Source organism: Ursus maritimus, unplaced genomic scaffold (assembly GCF_017311325.1).
Source record: "Ursus maritimus isolate PB19 unplaced genomic scaffold, ASM1731132v1 scaffold_3, whole genome shotgun sequence".
NCBI classification, from domain to species: Eukaryota; Metazoa; Chordata; class Mammalia; order Carnivora; family Ursidae; genus Ursus; species Ursus maritimus.
In genome coordinates, this window is record NW_024425563.1 from 12,282,686 (window position 1) to 12,305,311 (window position 22,626).

Here is a 22,626-nt window from a genome sequence, read left to right on the forward strand (position 1 = left end):
AGGAAGAGTGAGAGAGAGAAAGCAGATATTGTAAATAATTTATAATCTATGGATAATGTTCGGGAAATCTGGGTAAAGAATATACTGGAGTTCTTTATACCATTCTAGCAACTTTTCTCCAAGCTCCTTTCAAAATGAAGGAGTCAATTTAAAACAAGAAACCAGTCCAAACACTGTACAAAGACAGCATAAAAAATGGGGGGAATGTTAAAAACAAAAAAAAAAAAAAACAAAAACAGAAACAAAAAACAAGGCACATAAAGAGTAACCTGGAAAAAAATCCATTTAGAAAAGTGTCATGTTTTTCCAAGCAGGAGTTTTTGACTACTCTGAGCAGAGAACTTCCAGTCTGAAAGCTAGGGTATGCTCTGGGATTAATTTCAGCTGTTGTGCATAATACAAGTAATAACAAGTAAGTAATAGCATGTCTTTCTTTCCTTCTTTCCTTCTTTCCTTCTTTCCTTCTTTCTTTCTTTCTTTCTTTCTTTCTTTCTTTCTTTCTTTCTTTCTTTCTTTCTCTTTCTTTCTTTCCTTCCTTCCTTCCTTCCTTCCTTCCTTCCTTCCTTCCTTCCTTCCTTCTTTCTTTCTTTCTTTCTTTTTCTTTTCAGAGAGTGCAAGCGGGCAGGGGGGCATGCAAAGGGAGAGGAAGAGATAGAATCTCAGGCTCCACGCTCAGTGCAGAGCCTTACATGGGGCTCGATCTCCCAACCCTGAGATCATGAAATCGAGAGTCAGTCACTTAACCGGCTGAGCCATCCAGGTGCCCCTAACATGTATTTCTTAGAGCTGCAAATCACTAGAATTTTACAGACAATTATTTAAATAGCTAGAAAATGGCAACATTTAAATAAAAGTAAGCAGGCCTTTCCTAAAACTATAGGTCATGAGAGTGATGTTTGAGAGAAAAGGAGCTTTGGTCTAGGTGATTAGTAGGAAAATAGTAGCCACCATCGAAAAGGTGGAAAGCTATCACAGTGATGACTTAAGGCATGAAATTAAAGCTCATGAAATCAGGAGCCAAAATTCCTTTCTGTGCCACAAAAAATGTTTTAAACATTAATACTGCCCAACCATTGAATGGGCAACCTTTCAAGAAAGTGTTTAATCAGATGCTGATGAGGATTGGAAATATATGGCTTAGAGGAAAATTTATGAGGTAGCAATTTTAAACTACATAATCCCTAAAATCTGTTTCCACTCAGGTGTGCCTTTATTTGGGCATATATTCGGAAATAAGCTTGTGTTACATCCATAACACAGCCTGTTGTCTATAGCACCAATTTTGTGTCTGACTAATCATCTTTTTATATAATTCAGTAAAAGACTAAATTTTTCTCAAGCTGGAATTAAAAATATATGTCTTCACAAAGTTCATAGGATATGTTATAATCATAAATTATAGCTTTCCAGGAAGAAAATTAAAGTCTTGTCTAATTTGAAATTAGAGTATCTCATCTTACTCTTAAAATTAACGTGATAAACTTCTAGCCTTGGGTAAAAGCAGTTTCCCAAAGATTTCTAAACATCTTGTGCCCAGGGGCACCTGGGTGGCTCAGTTGGTTAAGCGTCTGCCTACAGCTCAGGGCATGATCTCGGAGTCCAGGGACAGAGCCCCACGTCCGGCTCCCTGCTCAGCAGGGAGTCTGCTTCTCCCTCTCTTTCACCCTCTGCTCCCACTCGTGCTCTCTCTCAAGTAAATAAGCAAAATCTTAAAAACAACAACAATAACATTTTATGCCCCAGTGAATCAGCCTCTGCCTGGTTTGAGATCACCTTCTCTGAGGATTGTCCATCATCTGATGCCTTCAAAACACCTCCAACATGGAAGACTGCTTCTTGCTCCTTCCACTACAGTATGAAGCGCATCTCACCTCACATTCCATTCACTGTGGTGTGATTATAGAATGTGTATGCTGTATTTCAACAAATAACCCTACATTTATATTCTATTTTGATAAAACCTAAGTGAAGAGAAGTATAACCATATGCAGGTAAGTTGAGGGACAACTATTATCCTGTCCTCCCCTCAGTGCAGAGACTGAACTGTAAGTCGCTTTTGGGAAAGCATTGCGCAACTCAATATCTCACTGCCAGAACAAGAGGTAGACCGAGGCCTCGCTAAGCAACAGCGCTCACATCTATTCAGTGAACCACCATCAAATGACAGTGCTCTTTGAAGAAAGTGAAGAAACACTGATAGATTTAATTTCATTATACAAAGGAAAGAAAATGCTACTGGCAGAAAATACGATGTTTGCTTTGTTAAACAATGTGCGTGGAAACACACACAGACATACACAGATACACACACAAATACACACACACACACACACACACACACACACACACACACACACTGTCCACAGGAACTCTACTGGCTACTTCGGAATTTTTCTTGTCTGTGTTTTGTTTATACATTTTGTTCTCTAGAAGGCAACATATGAATAGCAGCAAGTATAAGAAGCTTAAGAAAAATTATAGAAAAATAACCTAAACCTAAAATTGGGATAGTTCTATCCATTCACTTTATTTTATAAAATGAGGAAAGATGGGCATTATATAATTTAGCAGTGAAACATTTGAAAACATTTGAAAAAAGAGACACGGTGTAGACTTACTACAAAGTACCAGCACTAAGGAGAAACTGCTCTGCTCTCAGGAAATCCAAGGGGGAGGAAGAAGGGAAAAGTTTAAATAGACATTTAGGACACTCAATGGATTATGAAATAATAATAAAAATTATAAAATTTTGTATAGCATTTTACAGACTGAAACTGCATTTCCACGTACATTGCAGTTCTGGTGTTTACTCCCTCTTATAGATGAGAAACCAAGGCAAGGAGTGGCATGTCCATCTAAAGCCACGGTCCCTGGACAAACCTCACGGCAGGCGGTGTTCGTAGAGTTGCTCCGATGGAATCTATTATCTGTGTCGGGCTCTGAAGGAAGCACAGGGCTCAAGACTCAGAAGGAACAAGCTGATATTTGCTTTTACCTCTTCCCTTTCCAGGTTTCCTAAATGGTTCCAGGATCATATCTTGTGTGTCGACTCTCAAGTTTCAATCCTCAATTTTCTTCAAACATCTGAAGTCCAGGTTTCCTTTCTTCTGTCTTGTTTAGTTGGTGGTGGTTGTTGTTGCTGTTGTTGTTTTCAGCAGTACTTACCTTTTCAAGATCCCAAATTTTCAATTATGGTTGATTTATATTCACAAAGAGAATGAATTTCAGTAACTACAGAACTATGGTTGTTTGAACAAATTCATCCTCAGTTTTCCAAATCCCAAGTGCTTTAAGCAAAGCCTTTGGCAAACTGATCTGCCTAGGTGTGCAGAACCCCGTGTGCCTTAGGACGTGGAACACTTTGTCCCGTATCAGGGTTTGTGGTGCCAATAAGATAAAGGGCACTGGAGCTCCCTCGGTAAAGACACAAGTGAGGGAGTCCATGACCCAGGCCAGTGGTACAATTTGGAATTATGAATTTTGTTTTGTTTTGAGTGGGAAGGTCAGGTTGAGAGGCATATATGCCCTGGTATAAGGTCTATCAACTTTATTCAGAAGACTGCAGCTTGTGGAAAGATTCCGAAAGGCAAATGCAACTAACTGATGAATCTTTGCCCCTCGTGTAGAACCCCATCGGGCCAGCCACACAATAGTGCAGGAGTGCTGGGAGGTCAGAAGCCTGTGCAGGCGTGTTCATAGCAGGGGGTGTGTGTAGTTAGAACCTTAAGGCACAGGTGCTGGAGTTCCTAAGTGCTGGGAGAGTTCATAATGTATTTGACTATGGAAGTGATCCTCAAACTCTTTGTGGTCTCAGAACCGCTTTCATTATAGGGGTGCCTAGGTGGCTCAGTCAGTTGAATGTCAACTCTTGATCTCAGCTCAGGTCATGATCTCAGTGTTGTGGGATTGAGAAACGAGTCGGGCTCCGTGCTTAGTGTGGAGTATCCTTGTCCCTCTCCTTCTGCTTCCTCTGTTCGTGCTTTCTCTCTCTTTCTCTCTCTCTCAAATAAATAAATAAAATCTTTTTTTAAAAAAGCCCTTTACATTCAAATTTAGTGAAGACCCTGTGCTTTGTTTAGGTGGCTTATATCTGCTAATATGTACTTTCAAAATTAAACTTGAGTCATTTGTAAAATACTTTGTAAAAATTTATTTTTTTCATTCATTAAAAATAACAATATATCAACTGCATGTTCACATAAATAATACATTTTTATGAAAAACAAATATATTTTCAAAGCATAAAATAGTGAAAAGAATGATATTTTATATTTTGTAAATCTTTTTAATGTTTATCTTAACAGAAACAGCTAGATCCTTGCATCTGTTTCTATATTCATCTATTATGACACCGAACAGCATAAAGTCTTTGGAAAATGCCACTGTCTACTAATAGAGAATGAGAGGAAAAGAGGAAAAGAAAAGCATAGTATTATGGAAACAGATTTGACCTTGTGAACCCCAGAAAGAGTTCTGTGCCCTCCCACGGATCTCCAAACTACATTTTGAGAATACTGTCCTAGGATTAAGCTGTCAATAGCATTCCACTGTCTGTATTTGGTTATGACCATGAGTCTATTTATGAGGTCTGGCTGATCTAAGAAAGTAACAGACCAAGGATAAATAGTAAATTTTGATATGAAAGACCAAGAACATGCTGAAAGGTCTAACACAGAAGGAGAGGTCACAGTGAAGTAATAATGGAAAAGCTGGTAGATAAGAGAAAAAGTAAACAAGAGTATAATCAATTAAAAGTAAACAAGAACTCTGATCCCAGGGTAGAGACCATCTCCCCTAAGCCATATCTTTAAATATTCATCTCCATCTGGGTGATTTCTGGTCTACAGAAGAGTTAGAGATTTGTAAGTGAATTCAGTTATTCAGGGTAACAGCAAGGGCCTAAGATTATCTGTATAACAGTAATTTCCTGGAAGTGTATTTAATGTCTGTAAATAAAAGTACGTATCAAATTTGCAGTAAGAGTATCAGTAGTACCTATGCAAGTAGTGGTTGCAAAGTTTAGGAAGTTATGTTATTAATATCTATAATCACATTTTTATTTCCTATGATAGTGAAAGTAACATCTAATATTTTTAATTTAATTATTTGAGTTTCTGGAGTCCAAATATGTACAAGATCTACAATTGTAGCACTTTCCATATCTATGGTTACAGCTAGGATTGCTTTAGAAGCAATAATACTTTCAGGATGTGTAATAGTGAATTGCTAAATTGGTAGCTGTGGTATGTGGAAAAGTCCATAGGAAAAAAGGCATGATTTTTAACATTACTAATTAAATAATCACTATAATATTAACAACGGTTGCTACAGTGGCCATGTGAATGCCATGTATCACCAGTGCTCTCAGTTATAGTATCATGCCCTGTAACCCAAGAACAAGTTAGGTTACTTCAATAACTACGTCTAAAGCAGTAGTATTTACAGAGCTTAATATGGTATTATCTGAGATACCAAATCACCTATGACGTCTCCAGCAAGGATATATAAAATATCTACAGTTTAATTGATAGGGCTGTAGGGGTTATAATTTTTAAAATAGGAGTATATATTCTGGCTACAGAAGAAGTATCCAGAGCTTCTTTAATTATACTTATAAAAATAATCATCGATGCATCTTTAGACATATCTGCCATGTCTACAGTGCTTGGAGAAGCCATAGTTATAAAAGCTAGTGTTAATATCTGTGAAAACTTATGTAACGTAAGATCATGTATATTTAATTGATTTTTTATATCTATAGCTGTTGTTTTAAAGAGATGTCTGTAGTAATTATCCTGCTTTGAGTAGTAATCATGGAACTAGAGTAGCATTTATGGCATTTGCAATATAAGTTGGTATGGTAGCAGAAGCATTCATTGGTCTATCAAAAATGGTAGTATTTAGAGCATATGCAGTAGTATTTATAATACTGGTGGTAGCATTAGTTACAATAATAGGTAAATAACTGACTGTAGAGTTTGTTGTTACCTGATGGTGTGTTGCTGGGTCTAGAAGAGCAGTCATTAATGTGTCTAAGGCTATTGTGGTATTTGGAATAGAAACATGTGTAGTGTTACCTGGAACACTGCTAGAGTTATCTGCATCAGTAATATTTACTGCATGCCCTGTACTATGTATAGTACTGGTGGTAGGGGTAGCTATGGTATTAGTGCTAGTAGTGTAAATATCTGTAGAAAGAGTAGACATTGTAGGAATAGTATAACTAGTACTATTACCACCAGATATTGTAGGGGAAGGAGAACTGGTAATGGGAGTATGGTTGCCAGTGCTAGCAACATCAGTACTTATAGGAGAAGTGGTTACCATAGCAACAGTAGTGTTCATAGCATGAGTAGTTACAGAAAAAGTAGTCATAATAGGAAAACCATTGATAGTACTATTAGCACTACCATTCGTAGAAGGAGTAGTTGTAATTGGAACAGTATTATTGGTGCTACTAGTATCAGTACTTATTGGAGAAAGAGTAGTGGTAATTAGAACAGTAGTATTGGTGTTAGCATCAGTATTACTTGTTGGGAAAGCAGTGGTTATGATAGGAAGAGTAGTACTAATGCTAGCAGTGGTACTTATAGGGGAAGGCAGAGTGGTATTAGTAACAGCAGTACTAGTTGTAACATCAATAGTGCTTGCTGGGAAGGGAGAGCTTGTGATAGGAAGGGTAGTACTAGTGCTAGCAGTAGTGGTACTTGTCAGGGAAGGCGTAGTGGTATTAGGAACAGGAGTATTAGCTGTAAAGTCAGTAGTACCTGTCGGGAAAGGAGTGCCTGTGATTGGAAGAGTACTACTGCTAGTGGTAGTATTTGGGGGGGAAGGCGTAGTGGTATTAGGAACAGGAGTACTAGCTGTAAAGTCAGTAGTAGCTGTCGGGAAAGGAGTGCCTGTGATAGGAAGAGCACTAGTGCTAGTGGTAGTATTTGGGGGGGAAGGCGTAGTGGTATTAGGAACAGGAGTATTAGCTGTAAAGTCAGTAGTAGCTGTCAGGAAAGGAGTGCCTGTGATTGGAAGAGCACTACTGCTAGTGGTAGTATTTGGGGGGGAAGGCGTAGTGGTATTAGGAACAGGAGTGCTAGCTGTAAAGTCAGTAGTAGCTGTCGGGAAAGGAGTGCCTGTGATAGGAAGAGCACTAGTGCTAGCGGTAGTATTTGGGGGGGAAGGCGTAGTGGTATTAGGAACAGGAGTACTAGCTGTAAAGTCAGTAGTACCTGTCGGGAAAGGAGTGCCTGTGATAGGAAGGGTACTACTGGTAGTGGTAGTATTTGGGGGGGAAGGCGTAGTGGTATTAGGAACAGGAGTACTAGCTGTAAAGTCAGTAGTACCTGTCGGGAAAGGAGTGCCTGTGATAGGAAGGGTACTACTGGTAGCGGTAGTATTTGGGGGGGAAGGCATAGTGGTATTAGGAACAGGAGTACTAGTTGTAAAGCCAGTAGTACCTGTAGGGAAAGGAGTGCCTGTGATAGGAAGGGTACTACTGGTAGTGGTAGTATTTGGGGGAGAAGGCGTAGTGGTATTAGGAACAGGAGTACTAGCTGTAAAGTCAGTAGTAGCTGTCGGGAAAGGAGTGCCTGTGATAGGAAGAGCACTAGTGCTAGCGGTAGTATTTGGGGGGGAAGGCGTAGTGGTATTAGGAACAGCTGTAAAGTTAGTAGTAGCAGCTGTCGGAAAAGGAGTGCCTGTGATTGGAAGGGTACTACTGCTAGCGGTAGTATTTGAGGGGGAAGGTGTAGTGGTATTAGGAACAGGAGTATTAGCTGTAAAGTCAGTAGTACCTGTCAGGAAAGGAGTGCCTAGGATTGGAAGGGTACTACTGCTAGCGGTAGTATTTGGGGGGGAAGGCGTAGTGGTATTAGGAACAGGAGTACTAGCTGTAAAGTCAGTAGTACCTGTCGGGAAAGGAGTGCCTGTGATAGGAAGAGTACTACTGCTAGCGGTAGTATTTGGGGGGGAAGGCGTAGTGGTATTAGGAACAGCTGTAAAGTTAGTAGTAGCAGCTGTCGGGAAAGGAGTGCCTGTGATAGGAAGAGTACTACTGCTAGTGGTAGTATTTGGGGGGGAAGGCGTAGTGGTATTAGGAACAGCTGTAAAGTTAGTAGTAGCTGTCGGGAAAGGAGTGCCTGTGATAGGAAGAGTACTAGTGCTAGCGGTAGTATTTGGGGGGGAAGGCGTAGTGGTATTAGGAATGGGAGTGCTAGCTGTAAAGTTAGTAATAGCTGTCGGGAAAGGAGTGCCTGTGATAGGAAGAGTACTACTGCTAGTGGTAGTATTTGGGGGGGAAGGCGTAGTGGTATTAGGAACAGCTGTAAAGTTAGTAGTAGCAGCTGTCGGAAAAGGAGTGCCTGTGATTGGAAGGGTACTACTGCTAGTGGTAGTATTTGGGGGGGAAGGCGTAGTGGTATTAGGAACAGCTGTAAAGTTAGTAGTAGCAGCTGTCGGGAAAGGAGTGCCTGTGATAGGAAGAGTACTAGCACTAGCGGTAGTATTTGGGGGGGAAGGCGTAGTGGTATTAAGAACAGGAGTACTAGCTGTAAAGTTAGTAGTAGCAGCTGTCGGGAAAGGAGTGCCTGTGATAGGAAGAGTACTACTGCTAGCGGTAGTATTTGGGGGGGAAGGCGTAGTGGTATTAGGAACAGGAAGAGTACTACTGCTAGTGGTAGTATTTGGGGGAGAAGATGTAGTGGTATTAGGAACATTAGAACTAGTTATAACTTCAATAGTACTTGTTAGGAAAGGTGTAGTGGTACTAGGGCCAGTAGTACTAGTTGTAACTTCAGTAGCACTTGTTGGGAAAGCAGTGGTTGAGATAAGAGTAGTACTAGTAGTGGCAGAACTAGTGAGAATAGTCTCAAAAGTGGTAGCCTTAGTAGTAACTGTAGAAGGATATAGAGAACCTGTTGTGAAGGTACTTGTCATAGGTGTAGTAGAAACTATAGGGCCACCGTATATCCAAGTAACCTCAGTTAGCTTTTCTAGGCTGATAATCTTGTCAGTCAGTTGAATAGTCAGAGTCTGCCAGAAAAGAAGAGATAAAGTTGGTATTTGAGAACTTCTTAAACATCACATTTAAGTCTTTTTTTCAAATTACAATTTAACAAAAACCAATGTATTCATTCTTTTCCAGAGAGTAATAAAAGGATATAAAGATTCCTTTTTGGGTCACTGATTTCAGACAGATAAATAGGGGGATATATTGTATGCATGATCCCTGTGCTGGAAATCTGTGTCTTTCCACTTCATCGGGCCACACCACATTGCTTGCAAGTATTTGCAGCTTTGACTAAGCATTGATAACCAATGCTTATAAAAATCTCTTTGCTTTGCCACTAGATTTTAACCTCCCTCGGGGCAGTCCGGTTTCATGCTTTCACCAGCCAGACACCTAGTGTAGTGCCTGGCATATAATAGGCGTCTGATATGCTACAGAGTTTCCTACAAAGCAGGTCTGCCTCAGTCTTAATTGGAAGTAATTACTTGCAGAGGGTAGTCTTGAGCTCAATAGTCCAGGAAAAATGTGTTGAAGTAAAGAACTAGAAAGAACTAAAGAGAGAAAAGCTACCTGATTGATCAGAGGGTCATTTTCCAAAATCCAAATATCAGCAGGGTGGGCACTCTTTTACTGCTTGGAAGACAGGAACTGTACTTACCCATTTTCGCTTTGCTAAATGACCCCCTACAGGTCACTGGATCATTCTTAGGACAGGTCTAGGGTTCTAAAGCGGGTTACTTTCCCCTCTGTGGTTACTCTTGGTAACCCTACTGGTAATCTGTCTTCCACATAGGTGGCTCCAAAAGTAGACCCTGCTAGAGGGTCTATTTATGTCACTCTGTTTTGTTAACCAAATAATTTTATCTCACATCACAGGTGGGACATATTCATTTTGATGATTACCACAGCTGACTGCCAATTTTCACCAACCTCTAAGATCTATCAATCTGACCAGGGACATGAGTAATTTCGGAAGGAGGGAGAAAATCTCCAACAATTTTAGGCAATCTCTCTTTTATTTTAGCCTCTGCCACAGAAGCAAATAAGTTTTGTTATGCTAGCCTGAGAGACCAACCTCACTAAACACATAGAACCACTTCTGGGAAACACATGGAAAGGATTTCACCAGACCATTGACTACTGATCCCTGGACTACATTGGGAAGACCACTGATGCTGCACATTTTACAATAGGATTCAACACTCCCAACTTTTCAGGAACATACTATTGTATGTTTCTTTATAACCTTTCAAATACAAGCAAATAAAATAATGAAAATAAAAGTGATAACTTTGCAGAATAATAAAATTAATTTATGATATAACATTCCTTTGAGACATACCTGATTGTAAGGGTCACTCTTGAAATTCATCTCTGTGAATTGCTGGTTGTCGTAGGTGAAAGTGACTTGTGTCACAGAAGTAGAGTTTGTCCCCCAGATTTTAATATATCCAACTTTCAGTGGATTCGAGTCACTCAAATACTTATTGTGTATGGTCTGGATTTGCAATAGATTCTATAAAGAACATTAAAGAGAAAAATACATAATACATCTGCTAAGACACTGTATTTCACATTAAAATATTAAGAAATCTCAAATTACTATTGTCGTGCTGTTTGCTGTTTTATTCTTAAACACCGCATGAAGATAGACTTCCTGAGTACCTGCTGTGATAAACTTGATAACACCAACATAATGAAAGTTATTTTACCTATATTGTTACTAATTCTTACAAGGATTTTGAAAAGCAAGCATCATTATCTCAGTTTTATGAAGGAGGAAATTGAGGCTCCGGGAGTAAAGGGAGTAGCTAAATGACACAGGTAGGGTCGGAAGTGTGACGCCCCTATGTGCATAGCTCTGTATGAGTTAACACAGAGTGAACACAGAATCACGGGATATAGCCCCTAGACTAAGGATAGTTGGCAATAAATATAGGTCTTGACTAAATCATGAACTGTTTAAGTGTTAACACAAGAGTTAAACTAATGTGAGGTAAGTCACGAAATAGCACATGATTAAGGCCCAAATGAAAACCATAGTGAATATTTGTTATGGGTGGTAAGAGAAAGGAGAAATCACTACGGAATGGGGGAGGGTCAAGAAAGGACTTAGGAAGGACATGGAACTCTAGGAAGCCAGGAAGGGTGGATGGATTTAGAAAGGTGAGATGCATGAGGAAGGGGCTGGAGGCAGGGACATACGGAAGAAAGGCATGCTCACTGAGTGCAAGAGCTTCGGTAGCTCATGCCGAGCAAACAAAATAAGACTGGTGAAGACGTAAGACAGGATGAGGAAGATTCTATGCAATGCCTCAAGGAGCTAGCCGCAGTACAGCAACGCTATAAACTTGACTTTCATGGCAACAGTAGAAAGAAAAAGAAAGCCATTCAATTGGCTTTATGGAGAAATTAATAAGTTTTGAGACTGACTGCACAAGCAGAATCAAGGGAAAATGAAGAAAAAGGGATATAACTTGAAGTAAATGGGTGAGCTGAAGCTAGTGCTTATGGATTTGGGAGAGTCTACTGTTTAATTGCCTGGAATTTTGAAAGCCAGTTGATAGCCTGAAATTGGCTAAAATGGTGGGAGTACTTACACGACAGAATTAGCAAATGCTACAAATCAGCTCTACACCCCCATAACCCCATAGCAACCAGCACGCCATTGACAATTACCCCATGGAAAGTTAGAAGCTTTCTTTCATGTCAAGCCTCTGATCCTTAGAAAGAAATGCCATCAAATATCACATAGAAATAAGCATTCACTTATCGCTTCTTTGGAATAACAGAAGAATGAAATTTTAGAGTTAGGAAGTATTTAAGGGAAATGTAATGCTTTGTAATAAAGAAACACAGATTAAACAGGGGAAGTGTCTTCCCTAGGTTAAATAACCAGTTAGTAGTACAAACAGAACTAAAATCCAGGACTTCTAAATCAACAGTTTCATTAAAACAACAACATTTTAAGAGGAAAAATATGTAGTCTTCAATTCAACTTTTCTTAAATTAAGAGCAGAGAATTTACACATTTAATTAATATACAACTTATATTATTAATTAAATGCAAGGTCTTGCATTTAGTTTCAAAAAGGCAACTGCAGGATGGAGAGAGCATGACCTGACAATCATGTCTATGAAGATAATTTGAAAGTTTTAGTTGACTATGAGTTTGATACATGTGTTTAAAAAATTAACACAATGTGAGGCAGTGACAGTAAGAAAATAGAGTATAACTAAAAAGAGGTAATAGTTGGGCAATGAACAGTTTATTGTTTCATGTCACTGATGTTTTGAGGTTGCCTGTTTTGCAGTATAAAGTTCATGCCATCTACAGAAGTATATGGCAAGCCATATATGTAATTTTAAATTTTCTCATAGCCACATTTTTTTAAAAGATTTTATTTATTTATTTGACAGAGAGAGACAGCCATTGAGAGAGGGAACACAAGCAGGGGGAGTGGGAGAGGAAGAAGCAGGCTCCTAGCAGAGGAGCCTGATGTGGGGCTTGATCCCAGAATGCCGGGATCACGCCCTGAGCCGAAGGCAGATGCTTAACGACTGCACCACCCAGGCGCCCCTCGTAGCCACATTTTTTAAAAGTAAAAGGAAACAGGAGAAATTTATTTGAAAATACATTTTATTTAACCCAACATATCCAAAATATTATTACTTAACATGTATTCAGTATAAAAATATTAACGAGGTATTTTACAGTCTTTCAAGTATTTCACATTAGGCTAGTCACATTTCTAGTGCTCAAAATCACATGGGGACCCTGGGTGGCTCAGTTGGTTAAGCGTCCAACTCTTAATTTTGGCTCAGGTCATGATTTCAGAGTCATGAAATACAGCCCCACATGGGCCTCCACAATGCACTGGGTATGGAGCCTGCTTAAGATTCTCTCTTTCCCTCTCCCTCTGCCCTCCCCCCAACTCCGCTTGTGCTTGAGCATGCATGTGTGCTCTCTCGCTCTCTCTCTAAAAAAAAAAAAAAAGTCACATGTGGCTAGTAGCTATCATATTGGATAATGCAGCTCTAAGATATTCTTTCAATCATGGGTACCATCTTTTGAGAGGAATCTAGACTAATTATGGTCCAAACAGAATAATCAGATCTGTTTAAGCACAAAACAGAGGAAGTGTGAAGTTAGCCTGCAGGTGTATAATTCCAAAAGAATTCAGAATTTATACACAACAGACATCTTCAAATAACTGAAGCACTGTTAGTAGAAAAGACAATAGATTTGTGTTATGCTATTCCTTAAATGCAAATCAATAGGTAAAAATTACAGAGAAGCAAATTCCAGGTTTGACATTCAGTGATCCTCCCAGTCTAATGAGAATGATATGGGTTATCTCTGGAGTCATTTAAAATGCCTGGTAGATTGGTTGCATTATTTTCTCCAATTTATTCACTCCTGCCTATTCATACCCTTTTCCATGTAATTTTGGTAATGCCCTTCCTCTCTGGATAGGGCATTCCATCCCACCCTTGTCTTTGGGCTTGGCCATCTGACTTTCCCTTGCTAATAGGATATTAGTCAACTTGCTGCAAATTGGAGATTTTAAAAAGTGCTCAAGCATTTCCACTTCTCTTTTTGCCCTCTACCACAGTCATAAAAAAGATCCTGCCCAGACCTGCCCCTAAGGCGATCTTAGATAATATTAATATAAGGACTAGCTTATAAAATTCCAGGCAATTTAACAGTAGGCTTTCCCAGGGGTCCCTGGGTGACTCAGTCGGTTAAGCATCTGCTTTCAGCTCAGGTCATGATCTCAGGGTCCTGGGATCAAGGCCCACATTGGGCTCCTTGTTCAGAGGGGATTCTGCTTCTCCCTCTCCCTCTCCCTCTTCCTCTATGTGTGTGTTCTCTCTCTCTCTCAAATAAATAAATCTTTAAAAACAAATACAAAACAGTAGGCTTTCCCAAATCAATAAGAGCTAGCTTCAGCACACCCATTTACTTCGAGTTATATCCTCTTTTCTTCATTTTCCCTTGATTCTGCTTGTAATCAGTCTCAAAGTCTTGTTAAGTCTTCATAATGCCAATTGAACATATTTCTTTTTCTCAGATCGTTGAAGAGCCAGATGACAGGTATGTGAGGGAGTACAGCCAGGATCATCCAAGCAGCCAAACAGCCCCCTGACTGATTGTGAACCAGCCAAGATCAGCCAAGTCCAGCCCAGATCATCTGAACACGATGAACTCATGGGCTAAATAATTTATTTATTGTTTAAATTATTTATTTATTGTTACAGCTGCTGAGGTTTTGAAGTTGTTTCTTATACACCATTGTTGTGCAACAGATAATTGATCTGGCATTTATCCTGCAATTATCAGCCAGAAAACGCTGTCTCATCCCCAGAAAACATGTCATACATTTAAAGACTCATTTTTTTCACCAGCATATATATGAATTACAAGTTCCTTCTTATAAAACTGATGGCATACTGGGTAATTGTCAAAATAAGGACCATTTCTTCCTTATATTAATGTTAACAGACCCAATTTATAAGTGTAAAGGTAGGAAGTTCCTCCTATTATGATGTAGGATATTACTGTGATACAACTAACTGATAATGTTTACTCTGCAGCTAAATGGGAATGGATTTATAAAATTCAATAAAACAGTCTTACCTGAGCTGCTGTAAATTTTGCCAAGAAATAGTTCCCATTTGCATAGGTATCTGCAAGCAAGAAAAAAGAATAAGCAACTACTCATTGTTTCAACTATAGCAGATAATCTCGTATACAGTCAAAGGGGTCACAATTACTGATCAGGATAATCACGACATCTTTAAGGAACATTAAGGATAGTAGCCAAGGGATTCTTTCACTCCAGGGTGGTATGGGGATGTGCATATGGACGATGGTATTTCAAGTGAGGATCAAGTGGCTGTAAAACCAGAAAATCTTGGTTGAACTAAGGATAGATAACCCGGATGAGGAAATGTGGAGGCTACTGACTGGTTTCTTCTGTGCTGATGTAACAAGCACAGAGCCATGAGAGTTGACATGGCTATGATGATAAAGGTTCAAAGCAGAGGAGAGTGGTTAGGAATTCAGGCTCAAGTCAGACTGACAGGGATTCAAATCCCTGCTCCTACACTTAGTAGTTGTGCAAACTCCAAATAACATTTTCTCATCTGAAAAATGGAGATAGTAGCACCTAGCTCATGGTATGCCCTATGAGCAGAGGAAGTGCTCAAAATGTATTCTTCACTACCATTAGCAAAGTCGTCATCATCTTCGCCTGCATGATCCTTCTCTGAGATCATCTTATCACAGTGCTCTAGTTCCCAAGCCCTCCTGCCTCTTCAACGCTTTCTCCATCAGTTCTTCCCCAGACCCTCTTTGCTCCTCTAGCCTCCAAATATGCTCCAGAACACTCTATTCTGACAAACCCTTTTCTTGGCTCTCTCTATAGCAAGCAATCACCACATCTCCTTTTTAGTGCCATATTGTCAAAAAAGGTAGCCTCTGCTTGTTAGGTCTGTGGACTCGACTCATAATTCAATCCTACATCTCCTATACTTCAGTTCCTATGTTGCCTTTTTCACTGAATCCAATCTTTTCAAAGTCACCAGTGACACAGTATATTACATCTAAATGTCTCTTCATGATATTCGGGTGTTTTAGACCTCTTTCCCGACACGTCTCTTCCTTGAAATAATCCTTAGCAGATGCCTACTTTACTCATTCTTCTCATGTAGCTTCTATAATTCTTATTTCTTAAAAATAAGTCATTTCCATTTCATGTTCTGTTCTTGCCCTTATCAACATTCTATCTCTTACCAATATTCCAATGTATTCTCTCTGAACCAATTAATCCTCTTCTTTCTTTTCTATAAATTAGCTCTACTCTTGCAGAAATAATTACAAAACCTATATTTTTTAAATTTAGCCTTGGCTAGAAAATGTAACCTAAGCAAATACTTATAGACTCTTTCAGCAGTTTGAATGAAGAATTTTTAAAATGGAATTTTGTTAATAAGGTGATCTAAGATTATCCTTGAACTAGCTATTAAATCTCCTTATGTAAGAAAAAATTTAACAAATAGTTAAAAACCTATTAATAGAAAATTTAAGTTAAAGCTATACTTACACTGTGTCTTGGTGTTTTAAATTTTGAATTTCTAAGTCTGTTTGGTGAAAAGGAGCAAAGAGTCTCTCCATAGAAGTTAAAAAGTGTAATAATTTAAAAACTTTCAGGGACTATTGATTTTTAACCTCGAGACTAAGACATTTGTTGAACGAAACTAAAATTTTATAGAAAGTTGTTTTCCCCTTACATTTTTGAAATATATTGCTCACAGGGAGCTGATTTTTAACTAGCTGTGGTGTTATTAACCCACTATGACATCAATCATCTAGTCTAATTAGCTCAAGCTATGTAAAAGGACTCTAGATTCCCTTAAAACATTGGTTCTCAACCAGCAGTGATTTTGCTGGTGGGACATTTGGTGATATCTAGAAACACATTTGATTGTTACATCTTGGGGTTGGGGAGAGTGCTTTTGGCATTTGGGGGGTGTTGCTAAACACCTTGTAATTAACAGTTCAACCACTACCAGCAACAAAAAACTATCTAGCCCAAATTGTCAGTATGATCAATCATATGTCTGATAAGGGACTTGTATCTACAAGACATAAAAACACTTACAATTCAATAATAAAAAGATAATCTAATGTAAAAATTGACACAAGTTGTGAATAGACATTTCTCCAGAGAAGATGTATGAATGGCCAGTAAGTACATGAAAAGGTGTTCGATGGGATTAGTTATCAGGGAAATACAAATCAATCAAAGCTACAATGGCATATTACTTCGCACCCCCTAGGATGACTACTCAAAAAGATGATGATAAGTGTTGACGAGGATGTAGAGACACTGGACCCCACATACACTGTAAAATTGTGCGGCCTCCTTATAAAAGAATCTGGGAATCCCCACAAAAGTAAACATAAAGTTACTATATAAAGGGGAAATTCCACTCCTAGGTATGGACCCTAGAGAACTAAAAAAATATATCTATACAAAAGCTTGTACACAATTGTTCATAGCAGCATTTTTCCTAATAGTGAAAAAGTGGAAACAACCCAAACATCTACTAGCTGATAACTGGATATATAAAATGTGGTATATTCATACAACATCATACTATTTCAGCCATATTAAAGAAATGAAGTATAGATACATGCTACAACATGGTAGAATCTTAAAAATGTAATGCTAAGTGAAAGAAGACAGCAATCAAGGGCCACGTTTATTCCATATCTGTGACTCCATATGATCCCATTCCTATGAAATGTCCAGCATACACGGATGTATAGTGACAGAGTAGTAAATGCCTAGGGCTGCATCTCCTGGGGCTGGAGAGAACGGGGGCAGGGCAAGGGGGGATTGAGGGGTGATATCTAAAAGGTGGAAGGCTTATTTGGGGGGTAAAGAAATTGTTCTAAAACTGTGTAATGGTTGCACAACTTGGCAACAACCTAAAACCAGTGAAATGTGCACTCAAAGTGGGTACATTACATGGTGTGTGAATTGTATCTCAATAAACCTGTTACCAAAAAAGTTAAAGTCGGGCCCCAAAGCTAACAACAACAAAAAGGCATTTATTTTTTATAAGAATATATATTTAAAAAAACTTCTACCTGATTAATCTTAAAGATTAATCCAGTGTGATTTCTACTTGTCACAACACTCCCAGGCTTCTCACTCCTCTCTTCATCAGACTTCCTGTCATCACACCCAAATTTGCAAATTGTGAGCCCCACCAGGAGACTCCATAGGCATCTCAAATTCCAAGTGTACAAAATGAATCTCCTTATCTCTCATTGTTCTCTAACCGGACTTTATTGCCCATGTTCCATATCATGATAATGGAATTGCTTCCTGCCCAATCACCAAGCGTGTAGCTGGCGTAATCGGACAATGCAGTCTGCAGTCACCTTGGCAAGACATCACTGGCGTGATACAGTGTGGAATACCTCGGCACAGCCACTAACTCCTTTTGTTGCAATTTCTTGCTCACCAAACAAATCCCTGATTAAAATCTCATCCTTCACATAGATTTAATCTAAGGAAAAATACGTACTTCCTAAGAGATGGGAACATTATAGCTCATTAATAAATATAATTCTTAAATTTAAAAATTGGCACTATAAGAAGATGTGGTTCATATATACAATAGAATATTACTCAGCTATCATAAAGAACAATTTCTCAACATTTGCTGCAACATGGAGGAAATAATGCTAAGTGAAATAAGTCAAGCAGAGAAAGACAATTATCATATGGTTTCTGTCATCTATGGAACATAAGAACTAGGAAGATCGGTAGGAGAAGAAAGGGATAAAGAAAGGGGGGTAATCAGAAGGGGGAATGAAGCATGAGAGACTATGGACTCTGAGAAACAAACTGAGGGCTTCAGAGGGGAGCGGGGTGGGGGAATGGGATAGACTGGTGATGGGTAGTAAGGAGGGCACGTATTGCATGGTGCACTGGGTGTTATATGTAACTAATGAATCATGGAACTTTACATCAAAAACCAGGGATGTACTATATGGTGACTAACATAATATAATAAAAAATATGATTATAAAAAAAATCGGCACTATAGCTTATTATTCTCTTACAAGGAAGGCTGCAAATCTCTTAAAACCTAGTTTGGGTGGCTGGTTAACCTCCTTTCTCTGACTTTTGGACTTTCTGTTGTCATTTTATTTATTTATTTATTTTTTAAAGATTTTATTTATTTATTCAACAGAGATAGAGACAGCCAGCGAGAGAGGGAACACAGCAGGGGGAGTGGGAGAGGAAGAAGCAGGCTCCCAGAAGAGAAGCCTGATGTGGGGCTCGATCCCAGAACGCCGGGATCACGCCCTGAGCAGAAGGCAGACGCTTAACCGCTATGCCATCCAGGCGCCCCTCTGTTGTCATTTTAGCCACACTGATGTAAATGTAGTATATCTTACCTAATATATCTTATCTTAAAGGCTTATACTGGAGTTCTATTTACCTGCATATTAATGTCATATGCTACTCTGCATCCATGTGCCAGGAATTCTCTCTATATACAAAATCATTTTGTCTGCATAAAAAGATCTAAGTGATAGAGTTTTATAGATGTTAAAAATGAGAAAATCCTGGCAAAGAGATGGTAAGCATCCTTCCAAAAGGCATACAACCAGGAAATGACTGAAATGATATCTGAATCCAGAGCTACGGGATGCCACGTGCCACATGTTTCTCCATGGAGTTTACTTATCAGATTGAAGTTTACAGAAATAATCGAAGACTAAGTTGAACTTTGAAAAAAGTAATAAAATTCTTTTATATCCCACCCACCTCTAAATGAGCAACCAAATCAATTTCCAGGAGAACCAACCCTGTGATTTGAAGGTTGGAACTTCCAGCCCCACCCAGAGACCTTTGGAAGGGGTTTGGGGCTGGAGATTGAAGCCGTCGCCAATGGCCGGCAATGCAGCTAATGATGCCAATGTAATGAAGCCGCCATAAAAAGCCAAAAGGATGGGGCTCAGGGAGCTTCCAGATGGGTGAGCAAGTGGAAGTTCAGGGAAAGTAGTGCCCCTGGAGAGGGCATGGAAGCTCGGAGCCCCTTCCCACATACCTTGCCCTATGCATTCCTTCCACCTGGCTGTTCCTAGGTTATAATCTTTTATAATAATCTGGTAATCTAGTGAGTAAAACGTTTCTCTGAGTTCTGGGAGCTGCTCTAGCAAATTAATCAAACGTGAGCAGGCTGTTGTAGGAACTTCTGATTTATGGCCAGTTAGTCTGAGGTACAGGTAACACCTGGACTTGGAAGTGGTGTCTGAATCCCAAGGCAGGAGTTGTTGGAAGCACGGGTTATTCAGAAGCATGGGTGACAACCCAGCTTAGTATGAAGTGGGAAAGGGAGGAGGAGGCAGTCTCGTGTGACTGAGGTCTTAACCTGTGGGATCCGATGCTATTTCCAGGTAGACGGTGTCGGAATTGAGTTGAATGTAGGACACCTAGTCAGTGTCCCAGAATTACTTGTTGGTATGGGGAAACACCCCCACACATGTTAGAATTGGTACCAGAATGCTTTTCAGACCAAGGCACAAGAAGCACAAATATAAAAGAAAAGCATGGAGAAAAATGGGCTTTTATCAAAATTAAAGTTTGTTTTTTGTAAGATACTATAAAGGAATTATATAGGCAAGTTACAGACAGGGAGATGCAAATCATATCTGATAAAAGACTAGTATACATAACTCCTACAGGCCAATAACGAAAAGACAACATAATAAAAAACAGGCAGAGGACTTGAACCAATACCTCAATAAGAAGACATACAAATAGCCAATAAACATAAGATGTTCAACATCAAGGAAATGCAAATTAAATCCATAATGAGATGCACTATGTACTACTGAAATAGTTAAAATTTAAAAGCTGACACCATCAGGTGATAGTGAAGATGTGGGAAATTGGAACCCTGCATTATTGCCATTAGTAAGGAGAAGCAGGATAGCCATTTTAGAAAATACTTGGGCAGTTTCTTCAAAAGTTAAACATATCATCTGACCCAGCCTGGGAATTTCACGTCCAGGTTTTTACCCAAGGGAGATGAAAATGTATGATCACAAAATGACTTATCCTCAAATAATCATGGCAGGTTTATGCATAATGGTTTTAAAAAACATAAAACAACTTAAATATTCATCAATAAGTAAATGGATAAACAAATTATGGTCTATCCATACAATGGAATGTTATTCAGGAGTCAGAAGGTAATAAGCTACTTTATATGCCCCCATACGGCAAAATCATTTTGCCGAGTGACAGAAGCTGAGCACAAAAGGATATGCACTGTATGGGTCTATTTACGACAAGCCTAGAAAAGACAAGTCTCATCTAGAGGGACAGAAAGCAGCTCAGTGGTTGTAAGAGCCTGAAGTGGGAGTTGGGAGGGGGGAGCAGTTCACTGAAAAGATGTAGAAGGGGAAATTCGGGGTCATAAAAATATTCTAGATCTTGACTGTGGTGGCGGCAGTACAACTGTATCTATTTGTCAGAACTTACTGAGCCATATACTTAAGATGGATATGTTTTATTTGTGTAAATACAACTCAATCAAGTTGATTAAAAAAGCAATAATTTCACTTCTAGGAGTGAATCTATTCACTTCTAGGAATCTATCCTGTTAAAATAATCTGAAACGCAAACAAAGGTTAATACTCGATGGTGTTCATAACAATGAAAACGGAAAACATCCTGTATCCTCGATTAGAGAGTAATTACAGAAAGTCAGATGAATTGTGGCATATCCTTTCATGAGATATAGTATTCATAATGGTGTTTATAAGGAGCATATGATAACATCTAGACATTTCTGTCGTTATGGTAAGTGCAAAGAAACAGCATTCAGAAATTAAATATGAGGTATGTTTTCAGTGATATAAAAAATTAAGCATTTTCTTAAGTAACATGAAAGCAAAAGAATACAGCAATAATATTAAGTTATTACTTTTTCTAGTTTTGTCTTTAAAATATTTTCTTTAATGATAGTATATTACCCTCATAATGAAGAAAATGAAAAGGAAGATATTACTAGTGAAAAACAAGCTATAATTTCAGAAACTGTGACACTTTACAAGATTAGAACGTTGTAGTCCGCAGTAATAAGTATTGGAAAATGGGTGTCAGTTGGTAACAGCATGTCGGTTTTTCTATAGCGATGTCTAAGGAAAAGGATGTTCCGACTATCGTGACAAACCCCAATTATCTCAGGTAGCACTGTCATAGCCTTAGATTGGGGAAAGAAAGCATACAAAGTAGTATTTCACTGATATAAGCATCTTTTTGACAATGCTTAATTCCCTACTTCTGAGACACTAAGAAATTTTCTGAGCTCTAATTTGTCTCCTGAGTGAGCCTACTTAGGAGGAAAAGGGTGCCTGGTTATAGATGGCTGGCCCAAATAACAGAGCCAGGCCTGTGAACCACTGAGAATGAACGAATGGTCAGCCTGATAGTTGCAGCCACACTTTTACCAGAGGAAGACAGTCAGATATACAGAGATAAATCACCCCTGGCTGAATCCATAACATCATGTTGCTGAGCCTACAAAGCTGGGGACCATATACTCTTCCATAGTAATTACAGTGTGTATAAGGGGCAGGCAAAAATTGCAAAAATTCACCCAACACCATCGCTTTATAACAGTAGCAGAAACAGGTTTAGAAATAGATTTTTAGGTCATTCCAATTATATCCTGAGCTATGGTTTTTCTGCGTGCTATATGGAGACCCTGGAATGCTCATACTCACCAATGCTTTCTCCATCATCCCAGAATATCTGGCCTTCAGCTTTCCCATTGTCGTCCAATGCAACAGTCAATCCCATAAATTTTTGTCGACTAGGGAAAAAAAAAGGAATTATTTTTTTCTCTAAGTTATAGGTTGTAAGAATGAAGGACAGTTTCTGTTGAAAATATTATTCATCCAGAACAAAAAAAATTAATGCATTAAAAATGCACATAAAATGCATGTAAAGTTCTAAATATAGATAAATTAAAATGTATCTTCTTTATAAAAGAGCTTATTGCACACCTCTTAAGTATTAAGG

The 22,626-nt window shown here is 38.9% G+C and overlaps 1 protein-coding gene across 1 annotated transcript in view; it reads right to left on the reverse strand.

Annotated features, from left to right (window-relative positions):
- Positions 1–4,223: 4,223 nt before the first annotated feature.
- Positions 4,224–22,626, reverse strand: part of LOC103669102 (probable maltase-glucoamylase 2) — an 89,618-nt gene continuing 71,215 nt past the window's right edge. The window contains exons 44-48 of the mRNA XM_040643909.1: positions 22,329–22,417; positions 14,643–14,692; positions 10,344–10,517; positions 8,690–9,024; positions 4,224–7,801 (exon numbers count right to left, since the gene is read on the reverse strand). Coding sequence (XP_040499843.1) covers positions 5,812–7,801; positions 8,690–9,024; positions 10,344–10,517; positions 14,643–14,692; positions 22,329–22,417 — 2,638 coding nt within the window. The 3' untranslated portion in view covers positions 4,224–5,811. The remainder of the gene's footprint in view (positions 7,802–8,689; positions 9,025–10,343; positions 10,518–14,642; positions 14,693–22,328; positions 22,418–22,626) is intronic.